The following is a 22664-nucleotide window of genomic DNA, read 5'->3' as shown; positions in this document are numbered from 1 at the left end:
AATTGTCAGATTGTGTGCCTGTGCAGTCCTAGCCCTTTTTCGGCGAAAAAACTTGGGAGCTGTAGATGTCAATGAAATTGCCTTTGACTCGAGGATCCAGAATAAGAGTAGTATAGTACATATCAGATTCATTCATGAACTATATTACTTATTATACTTCTTTATTCCTTCCTTTACCGCCAGTCCACTGTCTGGATCAAGATCTACAAAGCCATTCTTAAACTCAGAGGCATCGTTGAGTAAATAGTGGAGCTCGTAGTATATCGGGACTGCGAGGCTGATCTGTGGCTTCTTTTTTGAAATAAACAAAGTCAATTCATTGAAGTTGAGAGCACTTGTATTGATCTGCGCGAACCGGAGCCAGCCTTGGGTAGTGAATGCTGGTAGTTGAGCTTGCAACTCCAAGTACTTGTTTATCCGTTGCCTTGCAGACAAGCCATCACTAAGCATACGGAAAATTGAATTCCAGCGTGTATCAACATCATATTCTATATATTTGTCCGAGAGGTCGTCGGTCTTACAGACCTCACTCCACTTCTGCTTTCGTTGCGGTGTTCGATCAATTCAAAGAGTTAAGACAGGAAGACTTGCCATTGCTGTGAGTTCCAATAGGCTTACCATCTCGTAGATCATCGCAAGCAGCGCTTCCTCGGCATTGCGAGATTTCAATGCATGAAGTATATTTTTGAAAAATTGATTCAGGAAGCAAATGTGCCCTCAGAGGGTATCGTACCCCTGCTGGCTCCTGTGGGCTTCGTACCCGCGCGGCGACCGCCGAACCTCGGAATGGTTACTCGGATTATCGGCAAGGGTAGGCTTCGTCCGCTACCGTGCTTGGTTTGCTGGCTTTTGTAACGGAGAAGTTTTCATTTGTTTGCTGTGTAATGTGAAATTTTTATAATTTGTCTGTCGAGGGTCGGATGGGGTCGCAGAAGGGACATAAGAATGCGCTGAGTCCCTGTCGAGCCGTCATATATGGCTAGTATTTTAAAATATACTGTTATAAGTCATCCAGCCTGCATAACATATAGTGACTCTAAAAGCCTCTCGACTCGGACGACTCCTCACACAACGGATATAGCTATCCAGACCATGATATAAGAGAACCGAATCGTTATTGCTAAGCATATTGTCCTCCTTTATGACAAATCTTCTAGAAAGACTATGAAACAACTCAGAGGCTAGAGTCTCATTGTGACTAGCATTGTCTCCTGTGATCGTAATTAGCTTGAGTTCAAGACCTAACTCTACAAGAGTAGTCTCTACGGCAGCAGAGATTCTCTCCGCTGTGAGTTAGGCATGCTCTTTAAATCTAGTACTTTCTCGCGATACTCGAATCCTTTGTGAGCCAGTGGCCAATTATACCAATAATAGGGAGGTGGTTCCTGCTTGTCCAAACGTCGAGAGACAAAGCAATTGTTTTGCAACTTGTGGCAAGCTCTTCATTCAACTTAATGCGAATCGACTTCGTCGATGAGCCGCTTCCGTAATGTACGTCGAGAGGAGAATGGGAGAGCAACTTCCCGGTATACGTGGAAGATCTGTCGGAATGTAGCAGATTCGATAGTCGTAAAGGCTTGTTTTTCCGTAACAATCCAGCGAAGGATATTCTTTTCCATTCCAGCAATTGTTGGTGTGTTAGGTCTCCTTCTATTCCCACAGGCTGATTTGACGCTTCTCTCCCAAATCCCAATCCTCATTGCCTGGAAAATAAATAGAGTGCTTGCGAAATGATTTTTTATATTGCTAGTTGTGTCTGGTAGTCGTGAACCTGCAGTTGTCCAACTACACTGCGAGCCTTTCGCATCTTCGGTCGAATATCGAATCACCCTATCTGTCAACCTCCTTTTATTTGTCGTCTTTATGATTCATTCCCAATTAACAGTTGTAGTCACAAAGCAAGTTCACAGCAACTCAGTGACCGGTGCTGGTCGTTGGCGGGATGATTGAGGTTTCGGTAGCCGCGGAGCTTACTCTTAGCGTTGGGAGTTGTGATGCTGATTCTGAAGGCGAGATATCGTTTTCAGAATATTGGTAAAGGCGTCTATCCCTCATTGATTTGACCGTAAAGAGACCGGCATCGTTGATTCCACGACTCGGTCTTCGAGTGCGTGATGCTTCGTAATCACTGCCATCATTGAGCGCTCCGTAGTCGAGGCGCTGCTAGTCATTCGCTCAAAGGGCGGCATTGTAGCAGCCAGTTACTTGTCAAACTAGTATTAGAGAATAGAGATCAGAGTATCTGCGTATATTGCGCGTTGAAACAATTTTCGATTTTGTGCAATATTATCGATAGCGACGATATTGTCCATCGTATCGGCAGACATTTGGAGCTCGACGATGCCGATTGCCGATTTGCCCAAATCTTGCCGATATCGTATCGCCAACAGCTCTACTGAATAATTGCGAATTACATTGTAAGGACGGCAAGAGTAACATATATATTAAGGTTTAAACCATGAGTTCTTGATTGTCGCTTGGCATCTGGTCGGTGACAAAGAGTATAGCCGAGCGGCTCGGAGCAATCTGCGTCGGACGACATTTCAAGTTACATCGCTGGCCGCAGCGTCATTCCGCATTGAAGACCCGACGAGCGAAGATGACGTACTGAGATAGATTAGTTAGTAGGGCTGTTGGCGATATCGGCAAAGGGTCTGACGATATGATCAAATCGGCAATATTCTGATAACTACATTGAATTCTTAGGTTTTTTGTGGTCAGCGTGCGAGTTTTCAAACAATAGTCCCTATCCAGCATTTGTGACAATTGTTGAGTACTACTGTTAAACTAAAACATAAAAGAATTTTATTATAAAAAATAAAAATAATGAATGCTAACGCAAAGATCAACGTTGGAAATGTTCACGAGCTATGTACACTACAGGCAAGGAACCGAAAAAGACGCCAGTAGCCAAGCGGACGCATGTTGACACTGTATAACCAGACTGAGACGAAAAATAACTCGTAAATCACCCAGATGGGTCACCATCAAATGCCGGAAAAGCAGACTGAACGAACACGAAGGCACATTGGAACGCACCCACGCTGCCCTGGGCCCCTACCACTTGAAACCGTCGCGAATCAACATCAGCATTCTTATGGTATCGCCCTTCAACGAATGTCTGCGGATACCTAAGACATCCCTCGCTGTGCTAAACAGCCGCTCTACAGCAACTTCAGAGGCAGGGATCGCCAGATAATCCCTGGCTGCTGCTGCCATCTGTGGATACTCGTCCTTGTGTATCCGCCACCAATTACAGAGCCAATTTTGACCTGTGGCATCTGCAACACTGATCGGAGGGTCTCGAAGTACCTATCAATATCCGAGACAAGAGACTGATCTCCCAGTTGCAGCTTCTTCAGCATTCTAGATTCCACATCACTATGCTCCGTAGAATACTGTTGTGGTGCAGTTGAATAATGCTCCGCACAGCTAGTCCCATATCTTTGATGGAGGTTCGTGCGGATAGTTTCCAAAATCATGGTGCCTGCATTGCCATCTTGTAATTCCCGCGAGATTAACTTGCCTTTGACTCTGGGATCCAAGACAAATGCAGTGTAATATGTGTCGCAGTCGTCCATTATAGAAAAGTACTTTTCGTACTTCTTCATGCCCTTCTTTACGGCGGTTGCAATGTCTTGATCCAGTCTTGTGAAGTCACCATTGCGTTCACTCGCGTCATCGAGTAATACGTGTAGTTCATAGTAAAAATGGGGACGGCAAGACTGATTTGTGGATTCCGTTTCGAAACGAAGGACGTAAACTCATTGAACTTGTTGAATACTAGGTGGATCTGCTCAAGACGCGACCAGTCTTCAACAGTAAAAGGTGGAAGTTCCTTCTGAAGATCTACGAACTTATTTATTTGTTGTTTCGATTTCAAGCCATCATCGATCATTCGGAATGTTGAATTCCATCTATACAAGAGTATCACCGAAAACCTGTACATCGGAAGCATAAACCTATATAACGCAAAGAAGACCACGACGAGTACGACGAACAAACAACACCAGGTCTCTAAACTTCTTCCTTTAGAATATATCGTTCTACTAACGTCCGTGCTTCCATAGTTCACGCATTGCCATAAAGTAGCGCCGAAACCGGAGCAGCAGTCATCGTCTTGTCTTTCGTGCTGTTCCTAATAATGACGGTGTGGGGCTGTTGCGAAGAGTAATACAGGTCCTGTTGATATGTGCTCAGCTGATACTGTGGAGGGCCGTAGCCTAGCTGCTGCACGAGATAGCCATAGGATTGCTGCGCGTGCGGAGGCTGCTGCGCGTCAGTCTAGTATGTACACCTATCGTCTATGCATTACGAACACCTATTTTCTAACCATTGGTGTCGCCATATCTCTCTTTGATGCCACGCTCTCCCCACTCTCACTTCCATTTTCCACCTCCGACTTTCCCCTTTTTGCACTCACAATACTGCTGAGTAAACGCTTGCCCGCCGGCGTCAGCATCGCCTTCTTCACATCCGGTACACTTTTGAACTTCGGAACTCCACTATCTGGACGTGCTCGCTTTGCGCTTGGCGTGCTGGGTCTCTTCGACATGGAAGAGAGCAACTTGAGGTGCAGTTCCTCGCGTTTAGGCGTCTCCGCGACACGAAACTTAGAAACAACGGGGGTGACTGCTATGGCCCCCCATGTCATTGGAGGCGCACCAAGCTCAGATGGCGAAGGCGACGGCGCAGGCGAGACAAACGAGTATCCCTGGACCCTCGGTGTGGCAGTTCTCGACGATAAAGTATTCGATGAATCTACCGACGTTGCCGGCGACGACGCGCGACTTAGCACATCTTGACCGCGTGCCCAAAGCGTCCCGGACATGTCGAAGCGCGTATTCGTGCGTTTAATTTCTTTGGCTTTCGCTGATTGTAATGCGGCTGTCGACAGCTTCCCAGTATCGGGACCGAAGATAAGTTCATTCTTCGGCTTTGACTTCCAAGTATCCGGCATTGGTGGTCGACTATCAGACACTGTACTTGCCGTAGACGCTGACTGATCTTTGCTGACAATCGTCATCGCTGTGGATGACGACGATGGGGTGACTTCCAAATTGGTCGGTAGGGACCTCTGCCACTCGAGATACTCAGTGCCACGGAAGCCGGGTATCTTATTGCCATTCCATAGCCACGCATACTTCTCTCGAGTCTTCTGATTCCGCTCGTCAAGGATCTTGTTGAATGACTCGTTATCCTCTGATGTGTACTTAGCCTGGAAGCCGTCGAGCGAGATCCTCGTATTAACATTTTCCATGTCTCGCTCGCTTTGTACGCCAGATATACTTGGACTGTCAAGATCATCATCTTCGGAGTAATCAGAGCTGCTGAGATCATCTTCGCTCCCATATACAGTTTCTCTATCGTAAAACCTCGGCGTCTCCGCCCTGCCGTCCGCAACAGTCGGTGTTTCCGCGCGAAATCCAGCTTCCCGCTTCCGTAAATCGTCCAGCTTCCGATTCTTCCGCCTTCTTACAAGCTCCGCTTCTCTCGTCACTCCGTCATCTCTATTAAGCCGTTGCAATTTCCTCCTGAGCTTGGCCGCACGGGCTTCATCACCGTCATTGACGGCATCTAAGTACGCATTCTTGCACTTCAAAAGAACCAGATCCGGAAAATAATCTCGCTCGATAATGCGCGAGATCGAGGATACGTATGTGTCTTCTTCCAGCGCGATATTCGGTCGTGCAATCTTGGTCGTCGGTGGCGGCGGAGGAAGCATCAGCGCCGCTTTCGCATCCGTAAAAGCTGCCACCGATAGCCCTTCCGAATTTGGCGGTGGTGATGGTGGCGTATTCATGGCAGAAGTCTTGTAAGATTGCTATTTGTCGGAAGAATGATCGTCTCTGTGGGAAGAAGGCTAAGCTCGACGAAATTCGAGAGCTGTGTGAATGAAACCAACTCAGTGGGGGCAGGGTTAGGTCTCCAGTTTTTGAAGTCCCCCTGACTTGATGAAATAACTTGTCCTGGTTTGGGATTTATCTAATACAAATTGACCCGTATGAATATTCCGCGAGCACTAAATAGTTCCGTATGCTACCGCTGTTCCGCCAGCGGGTTGCTTCAAATCCCAGCTCGCGCGACCTCGACATCAGCATCCACAGCTCCCACAAAGGCACCTTCGAACCCCAAAGTTTCCACAAAATCAATAACCGGCACCCGGAATGGGAATAATAACGTGGGACACGATGGGCGTCAGAAAAAAGAAAATCCGAAGTACGCTCTGCGGGTAGGACACCGGCCGCCGTCTTTAAATGACCTCGCACTAGCCAAGCGGTTTTTCGACAAGTCGCCGACGTATCATGCCGGTTCCGCGTCGGCCAATGATGAGGTGTTAGAAACAATGATCCCTCAAGTAGGTTTTCTTGCGCACAAGATGACTGGAAAAGGCTAATCATATACAGGTCGCGTTCGCAGGACGAACAAATGCTGGTGTAAGTTGTCCTTATTCACGAAACTCGGACTAAGACCTGACGTAATTCCAGAAATCCTCTCTCCTCAAGGCTCTTATTCCAGAAATGAAGATAATCAAGCCCTCCAAGAAGCCAGGTTTCACTCGGAAAATCTACTTCTACGGCGTCGGTAACAAACTCGGCCGCGAGCTGGTACTGTCCGATTTGCCAGGTTATGGTTACGGCTCAACGACCGACCAAGGCAATGTTATTTTGGAATACATACGAACAGCCGCTAATCTCAAAATGGTGTATATTTTAATGGACTGTCGCGTTCTCGAAATGCCTAGCGACAAGCAAGTAATTGAATTACTCGACACATACGGTATCCCATGGCAAATCATCGGCACAAAATTTGATCGCGTTACGTCTCGCGATCCTGCGCCTGTGTTGGACATACTAATGCGATTCTCCAAGATGTCGAGGAAGGGCGCGATGGGCGCTAGTGAACTCTACTACAAAGATGAGATCATAGTTACATCGGACAAGTCCATGGCTGGAATCAGCGAATTGAAGTGGTCCATCATGCGCAATTGCGGGCTGGTATCGGAATGATTCGGTTGCCATAGACGAACCTTGTTAGCCGACGACAACATTTTTTATTATCCTATGCACCTAATTGTAAGGGAACAAGCAAAATATGAAAGTACAGAGACAATCTTAGAGTTTATAACAGTTCAAATCCCCATGACCGGTACATTATTAACTTACAAAGGCTTCTTCGCAACGAACAACATCATAGGAGTGAACAATCCCAACTAGAGCACAACGTTAGCAAGCGAGCAATACTATCTGACATTGTAACATGTACGTACCTTAGCGCCAAGAACCAAGTTAACCGCAGCCTCCTCAAGCGCTTCGGTCACTTTCTGCGAGCCGGCAGGAGCAAGGTGGAGTTTCTCCAACAAGCCTACGGACTTCATAGTGACCTGTCTACCCAGCCAGCTAGTTCGGAAGATTGTAACGAGGTCACCAATCGATCGACAGTACTTCCATTCACCAGAGAGAGGATAGTACCAGGGAATGTCGTCCTTCCTTGCGGCAAGGTCCTCCTGGTGCACGATTTCGAATCCAACATTCTTCAGGGCCTGTTCGGCAACCTCAACCTTGTACATTTTCGGAATACCGTCACCGATCTCAATACCGTAGCAAACTTCCCGATGGAGTGGGATACTCTCGTCATAATTATCAGTCATGACCCACTCGTAAACACCAAAGGTGCCACCGGGTTTCAGAACCTTGTAGATCTCACCATAGACACCTTCAAGTACAGGAGCATGGACGGTTGCCTCTATGGCATACACAGCATCGAAAGTCTCTGGCTCAAAATCCATTTGCATGAAGTCACCTTTTACGAAGTTAAGTTTGTCCGCGAGGCCAAGGCGTTTCGCGTAGTAATTGGCACGCTCGACCTCTGCACACTGTTAGAATAATGTCAAAACTTGAATTGATGGAGAACTTACGGTAGTCATTGTTATTCAGACCGGTAACGTTGCAGTCAGCGAATCTGCAAATCTCCTGAGCAGGACCTCCAACACCGCAGCCAACATCGAGCACCTTCATGCCTGCGGTAAGACCCATCTTGAGAGCAAGGTAGTGTTCATGTCTAAAATAATGAGCGAGCATTCTCAACTACACATGTCCCAATAGACCTGAATTGACAGACCTGGCAATGGACTGTTTGAAAGCCTCGCCGTTGTAGAATCTGGAGAAGTGAAAGGAAGTACCCCAGCCGTATTCGTAAACTAACCCCGTTAACATATACAATTAGGAACATCCATGCCAACCACGTACAGTCAGTGACCAAGTTGTAGTAGTGTTTGGTGAGCGTGGCATATTCCTCAAGCCGAGTCTGCAGTCCAGTCACGTTAGCGCACACAACACTGACCGAAAGGCTATAGCGCAACTCGTACCTTCTTATCCTCCTCTGTCTCCGTAGACGGCCGCTTGTTGTCCCAGTGCTTGAAATACTCAGTAACAGCAGCTTTCTGAGCATCAGCGTTCTTGCTAATAGCTGCAACAAAGCCCGTTTTTGAAGTAGAGTTCTTGCCGTGCAAGGCAGCCTTGAACTCGGCGTCCTGAGCGCGGTCCTGCTTTTGCGGGACGAATGCAGTAGCCATTGCCGATTATAAAGTAAAATAAAAAAAAGTGATATAACACAAAGAACAGAAAGGCTACGAAAGGTGGAAGGAGTACAATGTAGGGAGCCGTCGCTAGGCAAGCATAAGTTATTTTTACAGCCTCCCAGGGGACGGGGCCGAGAAACGCCCCCGGTTGTCGCTCGCGTTCAGAACGCGTGCCCGTCGGTATCTGTCAAATCTCGGATAGCCCCTAGGCCGGATTTGGCCTCAGCGAACCACTGCGGCGTTTGTTGCTGTAACTCAGGCACATCAAGCAAGTTGGGACGTATCTGCATTAGCCGTTGGATGCTATTGTGCCGAATGCGGCGACGCTGTATCCACTTCAAGCATCTTTGACGTATCCTCGCACTATAACACTGCTATATTCAAACCGCACAACGTAAGTTGCATTGCGGCTATGTATATATATATCATATGGTACAAAGTCGTTAGTCGCCCACAGTCTCCGAACCGTGCACAAGCTCACGCAAGTTCACCAAGATAAGTTTTCTCTAGTTATGTAAGTTTCTTGTTCGTAGGTTCGTTCGGCTCGGCAAACTCGGGTCGAATACGACTCTCGGGTGAACGACCCGAACAAACGTCGCCGTGGGTAAGGGTACCCCTGAATTACTGTTGACCGTCGCGCTGCCGATGCGTGTTTCGTGTTAGCGCGTGTCGCTCTCACCCTTCTCAGCATGAAATATTAGTTCCTAAATAGCCATCTTGTGCTAGTCGAAATCGTACAATCGATTACTGCCTTCGTCCAGTACTCCCTTGCCGTGACGGTCAAGCCTGATACAGCCAACTTGGTGCCGTGGGCTGACCGCTGCAGGCCGATAGGCATGTCGCCTGCTGACGTCCTGAGGGATGATGATGGAGAGGAGCTGGCAGTGTCCATCTGTGATCCGACCGGAAAGGCATCAGATGAACTGCTAGTGCATTGTTCGGAGACAAACACTGTGCTGAGAAGGCAGCTAGTCGGAACACAGCTTGCTGGCACCGACAATAAAAATGGAATCCGGGCCGCTTTGCAACTGCGAATTCCACTCTGTTTTGACGCAATGCGTGGCAACAAGGTTGTTGATGACTTTGCTGCCTTTGTGGGCTTTTTGCAGTATGATTATTTTGTTGATCGATATACATATGGAAATGCTAATAAGTAAATCAGGTCCCCACAGTTTGCCTTACTAGACGAATCGAAAATGATCAAAATTATCCAAGCGATTGGCTTACTGCCATGTCTCAAGTCATGTTTCCTCGAAATTCGAAGAGATTTTTACTGCCCGATGTGTGACAGTCGCCAACGAAAACGGAAATTTCCTCGAACCGATCAATGGCCTGAGCTGCTTCAAGTAATTGAGAGTCTCGCAGGACTGGATGTTATTTCAAAGTCAGAGCGACTTCGCCTGATACTTTTAATATCATTGCGAAGGATTTTAAGCCATTTTCAGCCGCCGTCAATCCATGATGCAGTCCTTAGAGAGTGGTGTGGCGCTATGCTGCTAAGCCGGATGAGCAGAGAATCGAGAATGGCAGCCAGGTATATTGTATGCCAAACATGATCACTCCTTTGATGCTGATGGATGTTAGTCACGTCCTTGCTTTTTTAATTCTGGATGCCGACACTAATGCTGTGCTGGAGGACCAGACAACTACTAAGTATCAGGTCTTTAATATCGTCGCGCACCTTCATGAAACGTCAACGACAGAGAAATATCTCTCCGAAGCAGCAATCATGGCATGGAGTGAGATGGCGAAAATATCTGAGGGCGACGAACTGACATTTATGGTTATGAAATTGGTGATTTATCTGGACAGTGGCAATTCATTTGATGTCGCGTTGGCCTTCCATGAGGTTAGTGCTCGCCTATTTCTTACTTCCTACCGTGCTAATAAGACCGATCTACAGCTGAGATCATTAGCCGCCTCGAAAGGTCTATCGCCGTGGCAATTCATGGCACCATTCTGGTCAACAGTCAGTGTTTACGTTGTGAGGGATTTCACTCCGAACAGTCCATTCATGCGCACGTTTGCAGACCTCCTTGAAGTGTCCATTGATACTTTCTTGTTACGCACGCAGGAATACACTGTTCCATATCTTGTTCAATGGCGAAGGAAAACTGTCGTTCAATACATAGCGGATATCGAGAGCAAGAGTGTATTCGATATCTGTACGAGAAACATGTATGCCATCCTCGGTGTATTATTAACGAGAGATGTTAAAGATCCGATACGGGAGGCCAAAAGCTGTTTAGTTGAAATGTCAGAGAACTTTGCACGACTCTCTATTGTTAATCTTATCCGCTCAGACCTAATAATAGTGTCAATCGAGGTTTTGAAGGCTTATGGTAAGACCGACATCAATAAACCGGAGCTTGAAATCGCTGCATTCAAGGCTATTTGCCTTATTGCTGATTTGGATCACAAGGCTGATGCGCCGGAATCACAGCAAACGATGTCCCATTTGGAGAATTTCTTTAGCAGGAATATACTGGGAATATTATCTCGCTTTTCCGATATGTTATATAATGTGCACAAGAAGTTACACTGGACCGAGAAATTGCAGTGCTTAAGAGGAATTGCTGCGACAATTAGGTTTGCTAGAGAGCATGCGGTGGCCGCTATACCCCAGATTTGCGCTTGCCTTCAGTCATCTCTGGACGACCCACTTCTTCAAGAGGCGGCATTACTTGCCTGGATGAATATGATAAAATATTTCGGCAGCAATGATGCGCGTAAATTATTGCAGCTGACTGTGTCTGTTACTTTCAACTACTGGGATACGTTCTCTCCAAGGTCGAAGACGGTCGCGAGGAACATGCTTGAACTTGTTATTCAATCGGACGTTCTACAGCGCCTCAGAATTACAGAGATTCCGTCTCGATCAGAGTCGGTTCCGGAACTGAAAGACATAGTCTCCAATATGAAACGAAAACTTCGTCCTGTGTCTGGCGATCTCAGTCAACTACGGGGCCTTGCAGAGAGATGCAGACATGAAAATTTTTCGGTTGTGCACGAAGCATTACTGGAACTTCGGTCTTTTCTGATAGAAAGACAGTTCTCGTTGTATTCCATGTCACTACTGAACTCACCCGATGCGAATATTACCGACATATTCCAAACGCTTTTGATTGCGTGCCATCGATATGCAGACTCAAAAATCGAAATTGCAAAATTGGCAGCGGAATGCATTGGATGGCTTGGCTCCCCAGATGCAAGCAAGCTGAATGATCATTCTGACGTTCAAGGAACAGTTGTCGTGTACAATTTCGAGGAGGACGCTGAAAACATTCACTTTGTCTTAACCTTTTTGGACCAGTATCTAGTACCGGCGTTTAGATCTTCGACTGACACTAAGGCGCAGTTATTTTTGGCATATGCTATGCAGCAGCTTCTAAAGTTTTGTGGTCTTAACGCAACGACGGTTACTCCAGCTGGGGGAGAAAAAACGTATATGAAATGGATTGAGCTTAGCGAGGCATCTAAAGTTACTCTCACACCATTATTAACCTCTCGATATGATCTTAACAGCAGCTTGGGCGGGTTACAGAAATATCCCATATTTAAGAGAACACGCGATCACAGAACGTGGCTACAATCGTTCACATTGGATCTTCTGTGCCGAGCTTCCGTTATGCTACTCTCCTCCTTGGAAAGTGTAATATCTGCAGGAACTGCCTCGCAGGAAATTGACATTTTTTACTTATTTTCGAAGATCATTAACAACCAGGATTTGTCTATTGCAAATTTCTTGCTTCCATTTATGGTTCAGCATGTTCTTGGCAAAGGCACAAGCGAGGAACGGAATTCCATCCTTGGCGAGATATTGGCTGTTTTGAACACGGACACCGAGTCTGAGGGTGTCCAACGAGAGGACCTCAGATTGTCATACCAAGTACCATCCCAGTTTAGTGATTGGCCTTGTCTGCGTTTGGCTAACATTTAAGACCGTATTTTCGATTCTCGACTACAACGGCCGGTGGCAGCGGGCTCGACGGAAAAAGAACGCTGCATTGCTTCAAGGAACTCGTCGCAACGATCGCATAATCGATCAAGGCGACAATGAACAGCAATGTACAGAAAGCGTGTATCCGGAACGCCTATTGAAGAGTATTCCCGACGAGATAGTTGGCGAGCGAGCATTCGAGTCTCAATCATATGCGCGTTCATTGTTCTATTATGAACAATACTTGCGAGAAATTAAGGCGGCCAAAGATAACGATAAAACCGAAGCAATATATCGAAAGTTGCAGCAGATATATACTAAACTAGACGATCCTGATGCTATTCAGGGCATTTCGACTCTGTTACTATCGTCCGATTTGGAACAGCAAATATTGGAGCATGAGGCTGCGGGAAGATGGGATCTTGCACGGAACTGCTATGAAATTTGCGTTCGCGAGAATCCAGAAAATACTGAAATGAAATCACGATGGCTTCTGTGCTTGCGCGAGCTAAACGACTACGGTTTGTTACATTGTAATGTACTTCTCGATGTTGTTGACATGCTTACATTCTTCTAGACGCAGTCTTACACCGCTTGGATATCACAGAACACGGAGACGGAGACCGGGTTAAACAATTGATCGATCTAGGCATTGAGGCGTCGTGGGTCTTAGAGAACTGGAAGAGCGTGGAATATTGGGTCCAGAAAGCCTCCAAGCCCACATTTGACTATAGCGTTGGAAAGGCTCTGATTTGTATACGATCCGGCGATATTGTCGGACTCTATCAGACATTATCAGAGGCGCGTTCAAATATCGCAAACGAAATTGCCATGTCGGAATCTTCATCTCCTAAGCTTAGCCACGAATTTATCTTCCGGTTGCATGCTCTTACTGATATTGAGACAATGGTTATGTCGTGCCTAAATCTTAAGACAAATTATTCGACACTATTGCACTACATGAATCAGAGGACTCATATGGATGGAGGATCCTATCGAGAGAACAGATATCTTATGGACTTGCGAAGAGCAGTTATTGGCTTAATGCGGTATGCAGTTGTAATATTGTACTTTGTCAATTCTAACTTGTTCTAGGACATCATTTTCTCGTGACGACGATTTAGCTGTTTTGCTTCATAAAGCCAAACTGGCACGAAAGTCGGGTATATACGATCAAGCGTATTCGTTCGTATTGAATGCTTCCAAGCATGACTCGCCCTCTGTAGTGATTGAGCAATCTCGGATTCAGTGGAGTGAGGGGCAGCGTCGACAAGCGTTGAAAAGACTTGAAACGATTGTGATGCCTTCTTCGTCAGCGGCGACTAGCGGAATGCGAGGTTTAGATGCGTTGCCGACTGGTCCCGATCGTCAGCAGAAGAACATCTTTATGGCGAAGGTCAGTCTTCCCTAGGCTTACGTGAACAGGAATATACTGAATGAGCTGTTTAGGCTGTCCTGCTCTATGCCAAATGGTTCGACCAAGCGAATCAAGGAAGCTGGGCAAAAGTCTCAAGAAGATATGAGGCTGTAATCGGCACATGCGAGAGCTTCGAAAGTGGACATTATTATCTCGGACGCTATTACGTGAAAATATTAGATTCTCAGAAGAGTCTACCCGCGCAACAGCAAAATAGATCCTAGTGAGTTGATGAAATGGATGCAGTAATATTTGGCTTTCTCGCATTCTTACATAGTATAGTATTACGGGAGAGTACCATATGAAGATATGCGAGTCGTACTGCAATGCTTTACGAAATGGCGTGAAGCATGTCTATCAGATACTGCCGAAGTTGGTCACAATCTGGCTGGACTTCGCAACCGAAGAGTATCGCCACGCTGGTTCGTCTAGCGAAGCCAAGTATGGTCTCTTTAGTGTTCGTTTGGATGCTACTGACGACTTGAATTACAGAGATACATCTGCATCCCGCATTCGCAATCTGGACCACATGACAGTCTTGATTCAGGATACATTTAATATGATGCCCAAATATATGTTCTTCGCCGCATTGGCACAGATGATATCCAGACTCGACATTAATGTCAAGATTGCAAAGGTCTTAATGGGTGCTCTAGTATCGGTAGCCTTGGAATATCCAGAGCATGCACTATGGCAAGTGCTAACTATTTCAAAATCAAAGGCGAAGGAGCGAGCAAGCAAGGGCAAGGAAATTGTTCGCATGCTCACGGTGAGGACTATGTACCGGTTAGCATGAATTGTGGGCTGAAATCTAATTCGTTCACTAGTTGCAAGCCCAAAAGCGGTCGGGTCAGCTCTTACGGGAAATCAAGAATGCAAACCATTTTATGGAATGCTTAACGCATTTTTGCGGTGTGGGGTTTACGAACGATCGGCAACTCGATATGAGTACTATGCCTGACCTGATCAAGAGTTTACCGTGTATGCTAGTTGTACCGGTACAGTCAAACCTGGCTATTCGGTGGCCAAATAAATGGGGTTCTTCTGATGACCATATGGCGTTCACACGGAAGGTCACTATCCAGGGTAACAATGCAACCTATAGTTTTAAATGGACAGGTAATGCTAATGATTCGTAAGCCCTTTCTCCAAAGGTACAGGTTATGACGTCGCTGCAGAAGCCGAAAAAGATCAGTATCTTTGGTAGTGATGGTAACGAGTATTCTATTTTGTGCAAGCCAAACGACGATCTGCGAAAAGATGCGCGCATGATGGAACTGAACGGTATAATTAACTTGCTACTCGAAAAGGATAGTGAGTCTAGTAAGCGCAACCTGTGTAAGGACGGATGATTGTTTGACAATGACCAAGTACGACTCTAACAGCTGACCAGCTATCACCACCTATTCAGTTACCGTTTTGAACGAAGAGGCCGGCTTGATCGAGTGGGTCAATGATACGAAGACATACCGTGATATCCTGAGAGCCGGCTACGCTGCTCGAAATGTCGTTTACACAGTGAGTGCCGACTTTTCCCTGTCTCAACCATAGTCTGACTGGAAATTGCAAACTAGTTCGGCGAGATCAAGAAGCAATGGGACAAGGGAGAAGACAGGTTGAGATATTTTGAGCGTAAACTACTCACAAAGTAAGCAGCAATGTTTCCCCCCCACCCCCCCCCCCCCCCCCCCGGGTGGGCTATATTTGTTAATACCTCTGGCTTAGATTTCCTCCGGTTCTATACGAGTGGTTTATCGAAATGTTCCCGACTCCGACTTCATGGCTCGAAGCACGAACCGCTTACGCGAGAACTACGGCGGTGATGTCAATTGTCGGCTATATATTGGGATTAGGGGACCGACATTGTGAAAATATCTTACTGCATGAAGCAACTGGCAGAATCGTTCATGTTGATTTCAGTTGTCTATTTGATAAGGCAAGTTCGTTTGCCCTATCTTGTTTCGGTTTGTAGTTCGCTAATACACGAGATTGACAGGGCCTTGATCTCGCCGTCCCCGAACGAGTCCCGTTTCGCCTAACTCAGAACATGGTTAATGCGTTTGGTCCATACGGTTATGACGGTCCTTTCCGCCGGTGCTGTGAAATCGCGTTGAGAATTCTCCGTGACAACGAGGAGTTCCTAGTACCCGTGCTAGAAACATTTCTCCACGACCCTCTCTTCGAATGGCGGACCCCTTCGTCCAGGCGGACGAACTCCAGCACTAAAGGGTCAGCAACCTCTCCTCAAGACGCGCTCTATCGGATCGATTGCCGTCTGCGGGGCGTTGTCGCAGACGAGTCCTTTCCGCTGAGTGTTGAGGCGCATGTAGATGGTCTGCTACATGAGGCCACGGATAACCGGAAATTGAGCGAGATGTATATAGGGTGGAGCCCGTTCTGGTGACTGCTACGCTATCCTTTACATCCTACTTTTGTTCGTTGTATATTATTCTAAAAGTTTGATCTGTACGTTTGATGCATTTGAAGGATCCGGATGCATATAATGGATAACTAGCAATTGATTATTTAATTATATACATGAACTAACGAGCAAGCTTATCATTCATATAGAGGTACATTTTAGTAGTATCCGCTATCGCCACCATGGCTTGATCCACGGTATCCTCCCGCTGGCCTGTCGTAAGGTGGTTGTGGCTGCTCGGGATAGTATTCTTCGCCTCCCTGAAATTGGTCACGTTGTGGAGGTTGTGGACCGCCATATTGACCACCGTACTGCTCGGCATTATATGCACCTGGAGGGCCACCATATGCTCCAGGGCGATCATCATACCGGTCGGCATCGTCTCCATATCCACCCGAACCGCCTGCGCGTCGACCGTACTCACCACCATACGAGTCATCTGGGTGTCCGTATCCGCCAGGTGGATCAGGCTGATAATCCCCAAACTCGTGACGGTGATCGTGGCGGGGCTGTTCGTTGTATACGCCTTGGTATCCAGTCGAATTGTCGTCATTTAGCCTCAAATTGTCGAAGCCGGAAGATAAACTCTGCCGCTGTTCGTCCGTGTCATCGTAGTAACGACGCGAGGGAACCGGATATCCAGACTCCTCATCGCGTGGCAGTCCAGAGTATGCCGTTTCCTGCGAGTAATAACTGGCGTTTTGTCTCGACTGAGAGATATTCAAGTACTCATCCTGTCGTGCGTACCCGTCGTCACCCTGAACGGCGCTCGATTGAGCGTAATATTTGTCTCCAGTGCTGATATCGGTGCCATGAGTTTGTGACTCAGTATATTCTTGTTCACCTTCACGGAGACCGAATTGATGACTCAACTTGTTCACGTTAGCTGCACTGTTTATCAGACTGGCTCCTGGGAATTTAGACGGAATATGTGACGGAAAGTGTAGTCCGCTGCTACCGACGTACTGAGAGACACCAGCTGCATGCGCCACATTGTCAATGGCACTGGTAACAAAGCTGGATGGTTGTTGCTGTGTCGACTGGGGCTTCGGCTTGTGCGTCTTTGAAGAAGGGCCATGATCATGTCCATCTACTGGCGCTTTTCCTCCAATGTGATTGGCTCCGCTGCGGACGCCATCGGACGAAAGGCTATCAATCACCTTGTTCTTGTCGCGGCCAAGACCATCTGCCCAGGCCTGAACGACTTGTCGCATGCGCTGTTGAATGTCTCTGCTAGCAAGAGCAGGGTGGTGGAATACTTCGAGCACGTTGCTCAGAACTTCGTTTGGGTCGATGTTTGTGTTCTCCCACGCATGGACTACGAGAGGGACGACATATGACACCACTTCTTTGGCGACTTTACCAGCCGGCTCATTTAAGTACAACCTAAACCATTAGTCACCTTTAACACAGAATAGAACTACGAAACGTACGAGAAATGGTCCTTGGAGAGGTAACTGTGAGTGGGATTGTCCGAAGTCGGATCATGCCAGACCTCCTCCTGATCTTTGTTGTCAACAGCAGACTGAGATCCTTTCTGCAATTGCTGAACGACGCCTTCGATTAGAGGCGTGACAAAAGGTGCGATGAGGCCCATAACGAAGATTGTCAAGGTGTCGCTGATCTTATCGATCAAGTCATTCAAGAATGGGATTTTCTCCAGCGCGGCATCAACTGCTTTCATGATCCTGTCACGAAATGCGAGGAAGGGATAGATCTTTTGAATTATTTCCTCGACACTCATCTGGCTCGCATTAGGAGCAGAAGCGTGAGAATCAGCGGTCAGTCTGTCAATTTCACCACCTAAATCAGTCGTCATTTGTGGCTCCTGGTAATAGTCTTGGTAATTGCTCGATGAGCGACCACTGTCATCGAAGCCACGACTTGATGAATCGCCGCCATCGCGCGACAGCGTTGTGGCGGGAATTGAAATTGGGACTTTAGACAGTAATCCCTTCAATACATCTGACGAATCGTTACTATTCCGTCCCTGTTCAAGAGATTGGTCAAGCTCCTCTACTTCCGTTTGGGAAAGATGATCCTGGGCTTCGCCAAGTAAGGAGTGAAGAAAATCTAGCGACCCAAAGGTACCGGTCACCAGCGGGTAGACTCGCTTTCCGTGGAGATTAATCGCAGTCTGAGTACCAACATGAGGAAACACATTATTGTACCCAAGTTCACGTAAGGTCAGCTCAACGAAGTTCGAGTGTGCCGAGAAATCTTCGAGGCAGTGCAGTGCTTGACCGAGAAGTCTGAACGATTCATACTGATCTGCCTTCTTTCCGTTGGAATTGTAAAGACGGGCGTAGTGGATGGATTTCTCGAGCGACGATCGAATATACTGAGACGAGGTACTCCAGCCTCCGCGTTCGTTCGCGATGTAGTTTTTCATACCGGTTTGAGAGTCAATCTGGAGCTCCTGAGGATCGACAAGACCACGAAGACGCGGATCGTATTTACGCGCGTCTTGGTTATCGGCATAATCCTATACGCGTAAGTTCCACTGAGAGACAACATAATATCCAGTGCTGATAGTACCTTGGGATTGTCAATGTGCTCTGCGAGCAATTAGCGCCTACATCCAAGATTGTCACTAATCCTCATACCTTCGGCTCGATAGACGCCGAGCCGTTCATTAGTTACTTCGAACTCCTCGGTAGCGTAACCGAATGAAAGGAAAGAAAGCACCCAAATGAGGACTCGGAGAGTGTCCACACCGACACCCCTGCTCAAAGTTCCGACATCTACTGCCTGCGGTATGATTGTTTAGTCGCACGTCAAGTGCCTGATTTACACAGGAATATCATACCTGCGAGTAATCACGGAGCCAGTTTCCCTACAGGACATTAGAACCGAATCAAAGCCGCGATCAACGTGGGAGATGCTCACGAAATACACGCGCTTAATAGACATATCGTTGAACTTCTTACCGCCGGTAAGCTTGCTGATCAGACTTCCGGTGGACATGATCACAGTCGCCAGAGTGTCTTCGATGTCGCCATGGCGGAAATTTTTGCCTTCAATAGCAGACACAGAAGGAATGTTTCCTGCACCAAAAGCCGAGACGCCGGATGGCATGGCAACAATGGCGACGACCATGACTAGCAGGATCATGCCGGGGCTGATTGTCGATGAGCGCATTGCGAATGCCATTTTGGATTGATTATTAGCTGATGAATGTAGCGTATGAGATGAATCAATGAGTGCGTAAGAAAGTGAAGGATAGTGGGGGTGAATCGCTGTAGGTCTTGTACGGCAACGTTGAGACTTTAACAGTGACGTACTAGCTGCGCTTCAGGCATATTTATGCCGAAGCGGCAGGGATGTGCACGTTTAAACTGATGATCGCTTTATATTTAGAGTCTGAAGTATGAGGGCGATTAGCTTCGGACCAGGCACCAATTCCGGGGAAGCTTTTACGCGGCTCGCTGGTTGGCCGCCCTTTTAAGGTTTACTTTTGCCTGTCCGGAAAGGGCCGCCATCCAAAAAGGCTGACTCCACTTAGGGCAATATATCTCACCAGTTCGCGCATAATATGATACTGAGGGATTGCCGCGGCCCAGCAATAATAACCAACGTCATTGACTCTTATACAAAATAGTAATAGCTTTTATTATAAGTTCTAGAGCAAAGCTATCTTGTTCTATCCAAGAATGCAATCACCAATGCAACAAGATCCCCTCAATCTATCCGGATCAGTCCAAGCCGCATCAGGTGTTTTAGTCTAAGCATAGAAGTGCTGCCAGTCCCAAAGGCCAATGCCCTTGTACTGCTTTCCTCCAACCGGTCCGCCAACGACGACGCCCTGCGCGCGAGTATAACCGTAGCCGTCATTATCGGTGGATGTCAGGACAGTCTGTGAAACGGTTTTAAAAACATAAACGCCACGGACTCCGACGTCAACCTCGATCGTCAAACCGGCAAACAGAGTGGCGGGCTTGGTCTGTGGGTACGTGATGTTCGGGCCGTACGGCCGGACGATAGCGACAGGACCAGCCTTGATCGGGACGCCGTTTACGGCGATATATGCACTGGTGTATTCGACGTTATTCTTGTCGAGCGCGTCAAAGAAGACGACCGAGTATGGTCCGACCTTTGCATGCCCCCAATACCAGTTGTTAACCAGATCCTGTACAGGGAACTTACCCCAATTCTGCGCAGAGTCAGTGACAGCCACAATGATAGCCAGGGCGTTGTCCATACCTTGTCATGATAACCCCGGCCGGTGAATGCGAACTTCTCTCCAAAGAGTGAAAGATCGACCTTGGCTACTGAATCGGGTACAGCATTGGCCCACCCGAGGTTCGGCAGCAGGATCTCGGACGAGGAACGGTCGGAAATTAGACCAGTAGCGTAGTGCGCCGGCGCAACCTGACAAACGTTAGTCATTGAATCACGCAATTGAGTACCGAGTACATACCGACTTGAAAGTAATGCTACCTTCGATGCCATAGTAAAGAGCAGCATCGACATTAACGGTGACCTCGGACAGATCCGGTGTGCCAGAGAACGAAAAGCCCGAGCCTGTCCAGTTGCCGTAAGCTCCGTCGCCGACGGTAGTGATGACTGCCGGGCCGGCGAGGACGAGGGGGATCGAGAACGTGGTGCCGTTGGGATATATACCAGCGACATTACAGTACGTTGCATAGGGCACGCTGATTCCAGGGTAGCCCACCGCATTGAAAGTACCGGTCTGGAAGGAGATTGTGATGGACGCCTTGGGCGAGACAACGTCGAAGTACCACCAGTCGAAAGACGAACCATTGACAGCGGAGATCTTGGGTCCATCAAAGGGCGACAGATCAGCGGCATTAGTTTGGATGGTGACTTCGGCGGAGACACTAGTCGAGGGAATTATGTAAGTGTTTGTGATGTCGAGAGCGGCGGCGTGTGGGAGCGCCGACAGCGCGAGTGCGCTCACGGTGGAAAGGATGGAGAGGGCCTTCATTAGTGCATCGGCTACTATTTCGCGAAGTGAGCAACCTAACAGAGAGACACTCAATTGGCCCCTTTATGCTACGATGATTTTAGCCCAACCGGCCGAGAGATAAGTGCGCCGTGCCCCGGCCGGTAGCTGAGCACAGACATTGCAGCACTGCGGCTTTTGTAAGTCCTCGACCGTCTCACATTCTTAACTTCAAGCTTGCGACATTAAACAAGCATGCAATTGGTGGGAGGCAGGCAAATAGCGTCTCTGGAAGTATGTAGACAATCTCTACACTCTACAATGCGTATGTCGCCAGGCTAATGTGACTTTCCCTCATATTCAGTTATTCATAAGTTACATAAAATGCGGGATGCGTATGCCATTACAGATTCGTACGAAAACGGGCAAATAGGCCGGGTAATAAATTTGGAACTTCAGCCCATAACCTTATATATTGTGTTGTGAAAGCCAATCGTCCTGTCGCTGGGGGAAAACTCCCCAAATACCGAAACTCGCTCTGCGCCCGAACGACGGCACTTCAGAATTTTCCGTGTAGCTGGGAAAGAGGTACAACATCCTTGATGCTCCAGCCTTTGGATGCTCCAGCCTTTGGGGATTAAAGCTAAACGCGTCAAAAGCTCCAGAGCTGTTTTCCGATTGCCTTTTTCGCTCACGGTCAGCAAATTAAATACCGGATGGGTTACTCGAGAAGCAACAAGGAGGAAAGGCAAAATAAACGTGTGCCGTATTCATTTGAATTAGGATGTACTCTAAATACGCTCGAAGTCTTGCAGCGATGCGAGAGTACACAATGACTGATGAGCAAACGCAAACCTCCTAAATAGTAAAAGGCGTAAAGGAAAGGAAAGCATGGCTAGCCGTGCTCAGATTGAAAACTATGACGATTATGGGACCGTTGAAGATGGGAGCATTAAAATTCTTGCGCATCTACGGCTGGTAGGACTGACATCCACTATCTATGGCCGCGAAGAAAACCCGCTTGAACCATTGCGAGAGACTCTCACAGCAGATACTATCATTAAATGTAGCAAAGACTTTGTCACAGCGGAACACCGAGAAAAGGCGGTGGTATTCGAACGCCTGGAGCACCATTTTTCAGACGCTGTCACTACCTTCGCGAAATGGCAGCCACCGCTGCGAGAGCCCCTTTTCACGTGCTTAAGAATACTGGTGGACTATCCGCCGGAGCATATGTTAAAGTGGTTGCGGTCTTGCGGAGATCATTGGAACAATCATATCTGCGAAAATTTCCCGATTTTGACAAACGGTTCCCTAATACATACTACCATTGGTCTGTAGATGTCAAGCAAGTGGTCCACAAATATCCCACCACCCAAAAGTGGGGAGTGACTTATA

At 47.4% G+C, this 22664-nt stretch overlaps 6 protein-coding genes across 6 annotated transcripts; 2 read left to right on the top strand and 4 right to left on the bottom strand.

Annotated features, from left to right (window-relative positions):
• Positions 1–3822: 3822 nt before the first annotated feature.
• On the bottom strand, positions 3823–5861 carry POJ06DRAFT_261822 (nuclear protein DGCR14). Its single transcript, XM_056188671.1, has one exon. It carries the CDS (start codon positions 5801–5803, stop codon positions 4322–4324), a length of 1482 nt encoding a protein of 493 aa, XP_056041049.1. The 5' UTR covers positions 5804–5861; the 3' UTR covers positions 3823–4321.
• A 330-nt stretch (positions 5862–6191) lies between these two features.
• POJ06DRAFT_240914 (P-loop containing nucleoside triphosphate hydrolase protein) lies at positions 6192–7010 on the top strand (the record flags this gene model as incomplete). Its single annotated transcript, XM_056186109.1, has 4 exons — positions 6192–6219; positions 6273–6358; positions 6408–6437; positions 6489–7010. The coding sequence occupies 4 exons, from the start codon at positions 6192–6194 to the stop codon at positions 7008–7010; spliced, it is 666 nt and encodes a 221-aa protein (XP_056041048.1).
• A 76-nt stretch (positions 7011–7086) lies between these two features.
• Positions 7087–8808, bottom strand: POJ06DRAFT_35184 (S-adenosyl-L-methionine-dependent methyltransferase). Its single transcript, XM_056190920.1, has 6 exons — positions 8369–8808; positions 8250–8307; positions 8122–8200; positions 7919–8061; positions 7271–7869; positions 7087–7213 (listed from the first exon to the last, which is right to left on the bottom strand). The coding sequence occupies exons 1-6, from the start codon at positions 8573–8575 to the stop codon at positions 7163–7165; spliced, it is 1137 nt and encodes a 378-aa protein (XP_056041047.1). The 5' UTR covers positions 8576–8808; the 3' UTR covers positions 7087–7162.
• A 388-nt stretch (positions 8809–9196) lies between these two features.
• Positions 9197–16458, top strand: POJ06DRAFT_261813 (uncharacterized protein). Its single transcript, XM_056188670.1, has 16 exons — positions 9197–9689; positions 9744–10115; positions 10166–10430; positions 10485–12470; positions 12523–13042; positions 13099–13570; positions 13617–13917; positions 13971–14161; positions 14221–14379; positions 14431–14707; positions 14766–15024; positions 15079–15276; positions 15332–15456; positions 15513–15586; positions 15664–15874; positions 15935–16458. The coding sequence occupies exons 1-16, from the start codon at positions 9418–9420 to the stop codon at positions 16340–16342; spliced, it is 6090 nt and encodes a 2029-aa protein (XP_056041046.1). The 5' UTR covers positions 9197–9417; the 3' UTR covers positions 16343–16458.
• On the bottom strand, positions 16459–19742 carry POJ06DRAFT_261805 (heterokaryon incompatibility protein Het-C-domain-containing protein). Its single transcript, XM_056188669.1, has 6 exons — positions 19250–19742; positions 19170–19196; positions 18967–19111; positions 18899–18918; positions 17794–18845; positions 16459–17746 (listed from the first exon to the last, which is right to left on the bottom strand). The coding sequence occupies exons 1-6, from the start codon at positions 19511–19513 to the stop codon at positions 16519–16521; spliced, it is 2736 nt and encodes a 911-aa protein (XP_056041045.1). The 5' UTR covers positions 19514–19742; the 3' UTR covers positions 16459–16518.
• Positions 19743–20084: 342 nt separating this feature from the next.
• POJ06DRAFT_240909 (uncharacterized protein) lies at positions 20085–21308 on the bottom strand (the record flags this gene model as incomplete). The annotated part of the gene is made up of 3 exons (XM_056186108.1): positions 20085–20513; positions 20564–20731; positions 20781–21308. 3 exons carry the CDS (start codon positions 21306–21308, stop codon positions 20085–20087), a joined length of 1125 nt encoding a protein of 374 aa, XP_056041044.1.
• Positions 21309–22664: the final 1356 nt, after the last annotated feature.

The sequence above is a fragment of the Lipomyces tetrasporus genome, assembly GCF_029532465.1.
Source record: "Lipomyces tetrasporus strain NRRL Y-64009 chromosome Unknown POJ06scaffold_11, whole genome shotgun sequence".
Classification (NCBI taxonomy): Eukaryota; Fungi; Ascomycota; class Lipomycetes; order Lipomycetales; family Lipomycetaceae; genus Lipomyces; species Lipomyces tetrasporus.
This window is presented reverse-complemented; position numbering and strand designations above follow the sequence as displayed.

What these genes read in the sequence shown, in the direction of transcription:
- POJ06DRAFT_261822 (XM_056188671.1), bottom strand. Translation starts at nt 5,803, where the DNA reads ATGAATACGCCACCATCACCACCGCCAAATTCGGAAGGGCTATCGGTG.
- POJ06DRAFT_35184 (XM_056190920.1), bottom strand. Translation starts at nt 8,575, where the DNA reads ATGGCTACTGCATTCGTCCCGCAAAAGCAGGACCGCGCTCAGGACGCC. An exon ending in CTACAACTTGGTCACTGACT is followed by an intron (nt 8,201 to 8,249) that starts GTACGTGGTTGG and finishes TAACGGGGTTAG; the next exon opens with TTTACGAATACGGCTGGGGT. An exon ending in TCTGAATAACAATGACTACC is followed by an intron (nt 7,870 to 7,918) that starts GTAAGTTCTCCA and finishes AACAGTGTGCAG; the next exon opens with AGGTCGAGCGTGCCAATTAC.
- POJ06DRAFT_261813 (XM_056188670.1), top strand. Translation starts at nt 9,418, where the DNA reads ATGTCGCCTGCTGACGTCCTGAGGGATGATGATGGAGAGGAGCTGGCA. An exon ending in GCGCGAGCTAAACGACTACG is followed by an intron (nt 13,043 to 13,098) that starts GTTTGTTACATT and finishes ACATTCTTCTAG; the next exon opens with ACGCAGTCTTACACCGCTTG. An exon ending in AGAACATCTTTATGGCGAAG is followed by an intron (nt 13,918 to 13,970) that starts GTCAGTCTTCCC and finishes TGAGCTGTTTAG; the next exon opens with GCTGTCCTGCTCTATGCCAA.
- POJ06DRAFT_261805 (XM_056188669.1), bottom strand. Translation starts at nt 19,513, where the DNA reads ATGGCATTCGCAATGCGCTCATCGACAATCAGCCCCGGCATGATCCTG. An exon ending in GGCTCCGTGATTACTCGCAG is followed by an intron (nt 19,112 to 19,169) that starts GTATGATATTCC and finishes ATCATACCGCAG; the next exon opens with GCAGTAGATGTCGGAACTTT. An exon ending in AGCACATTGACAATCCCAAG is followed by an intron (nt 18,846 to 18,898) that starts GTACTATCAGCA and finishes TTACGCGTATAG; the next exon opens with GATTATGCCGATAACCAAGA.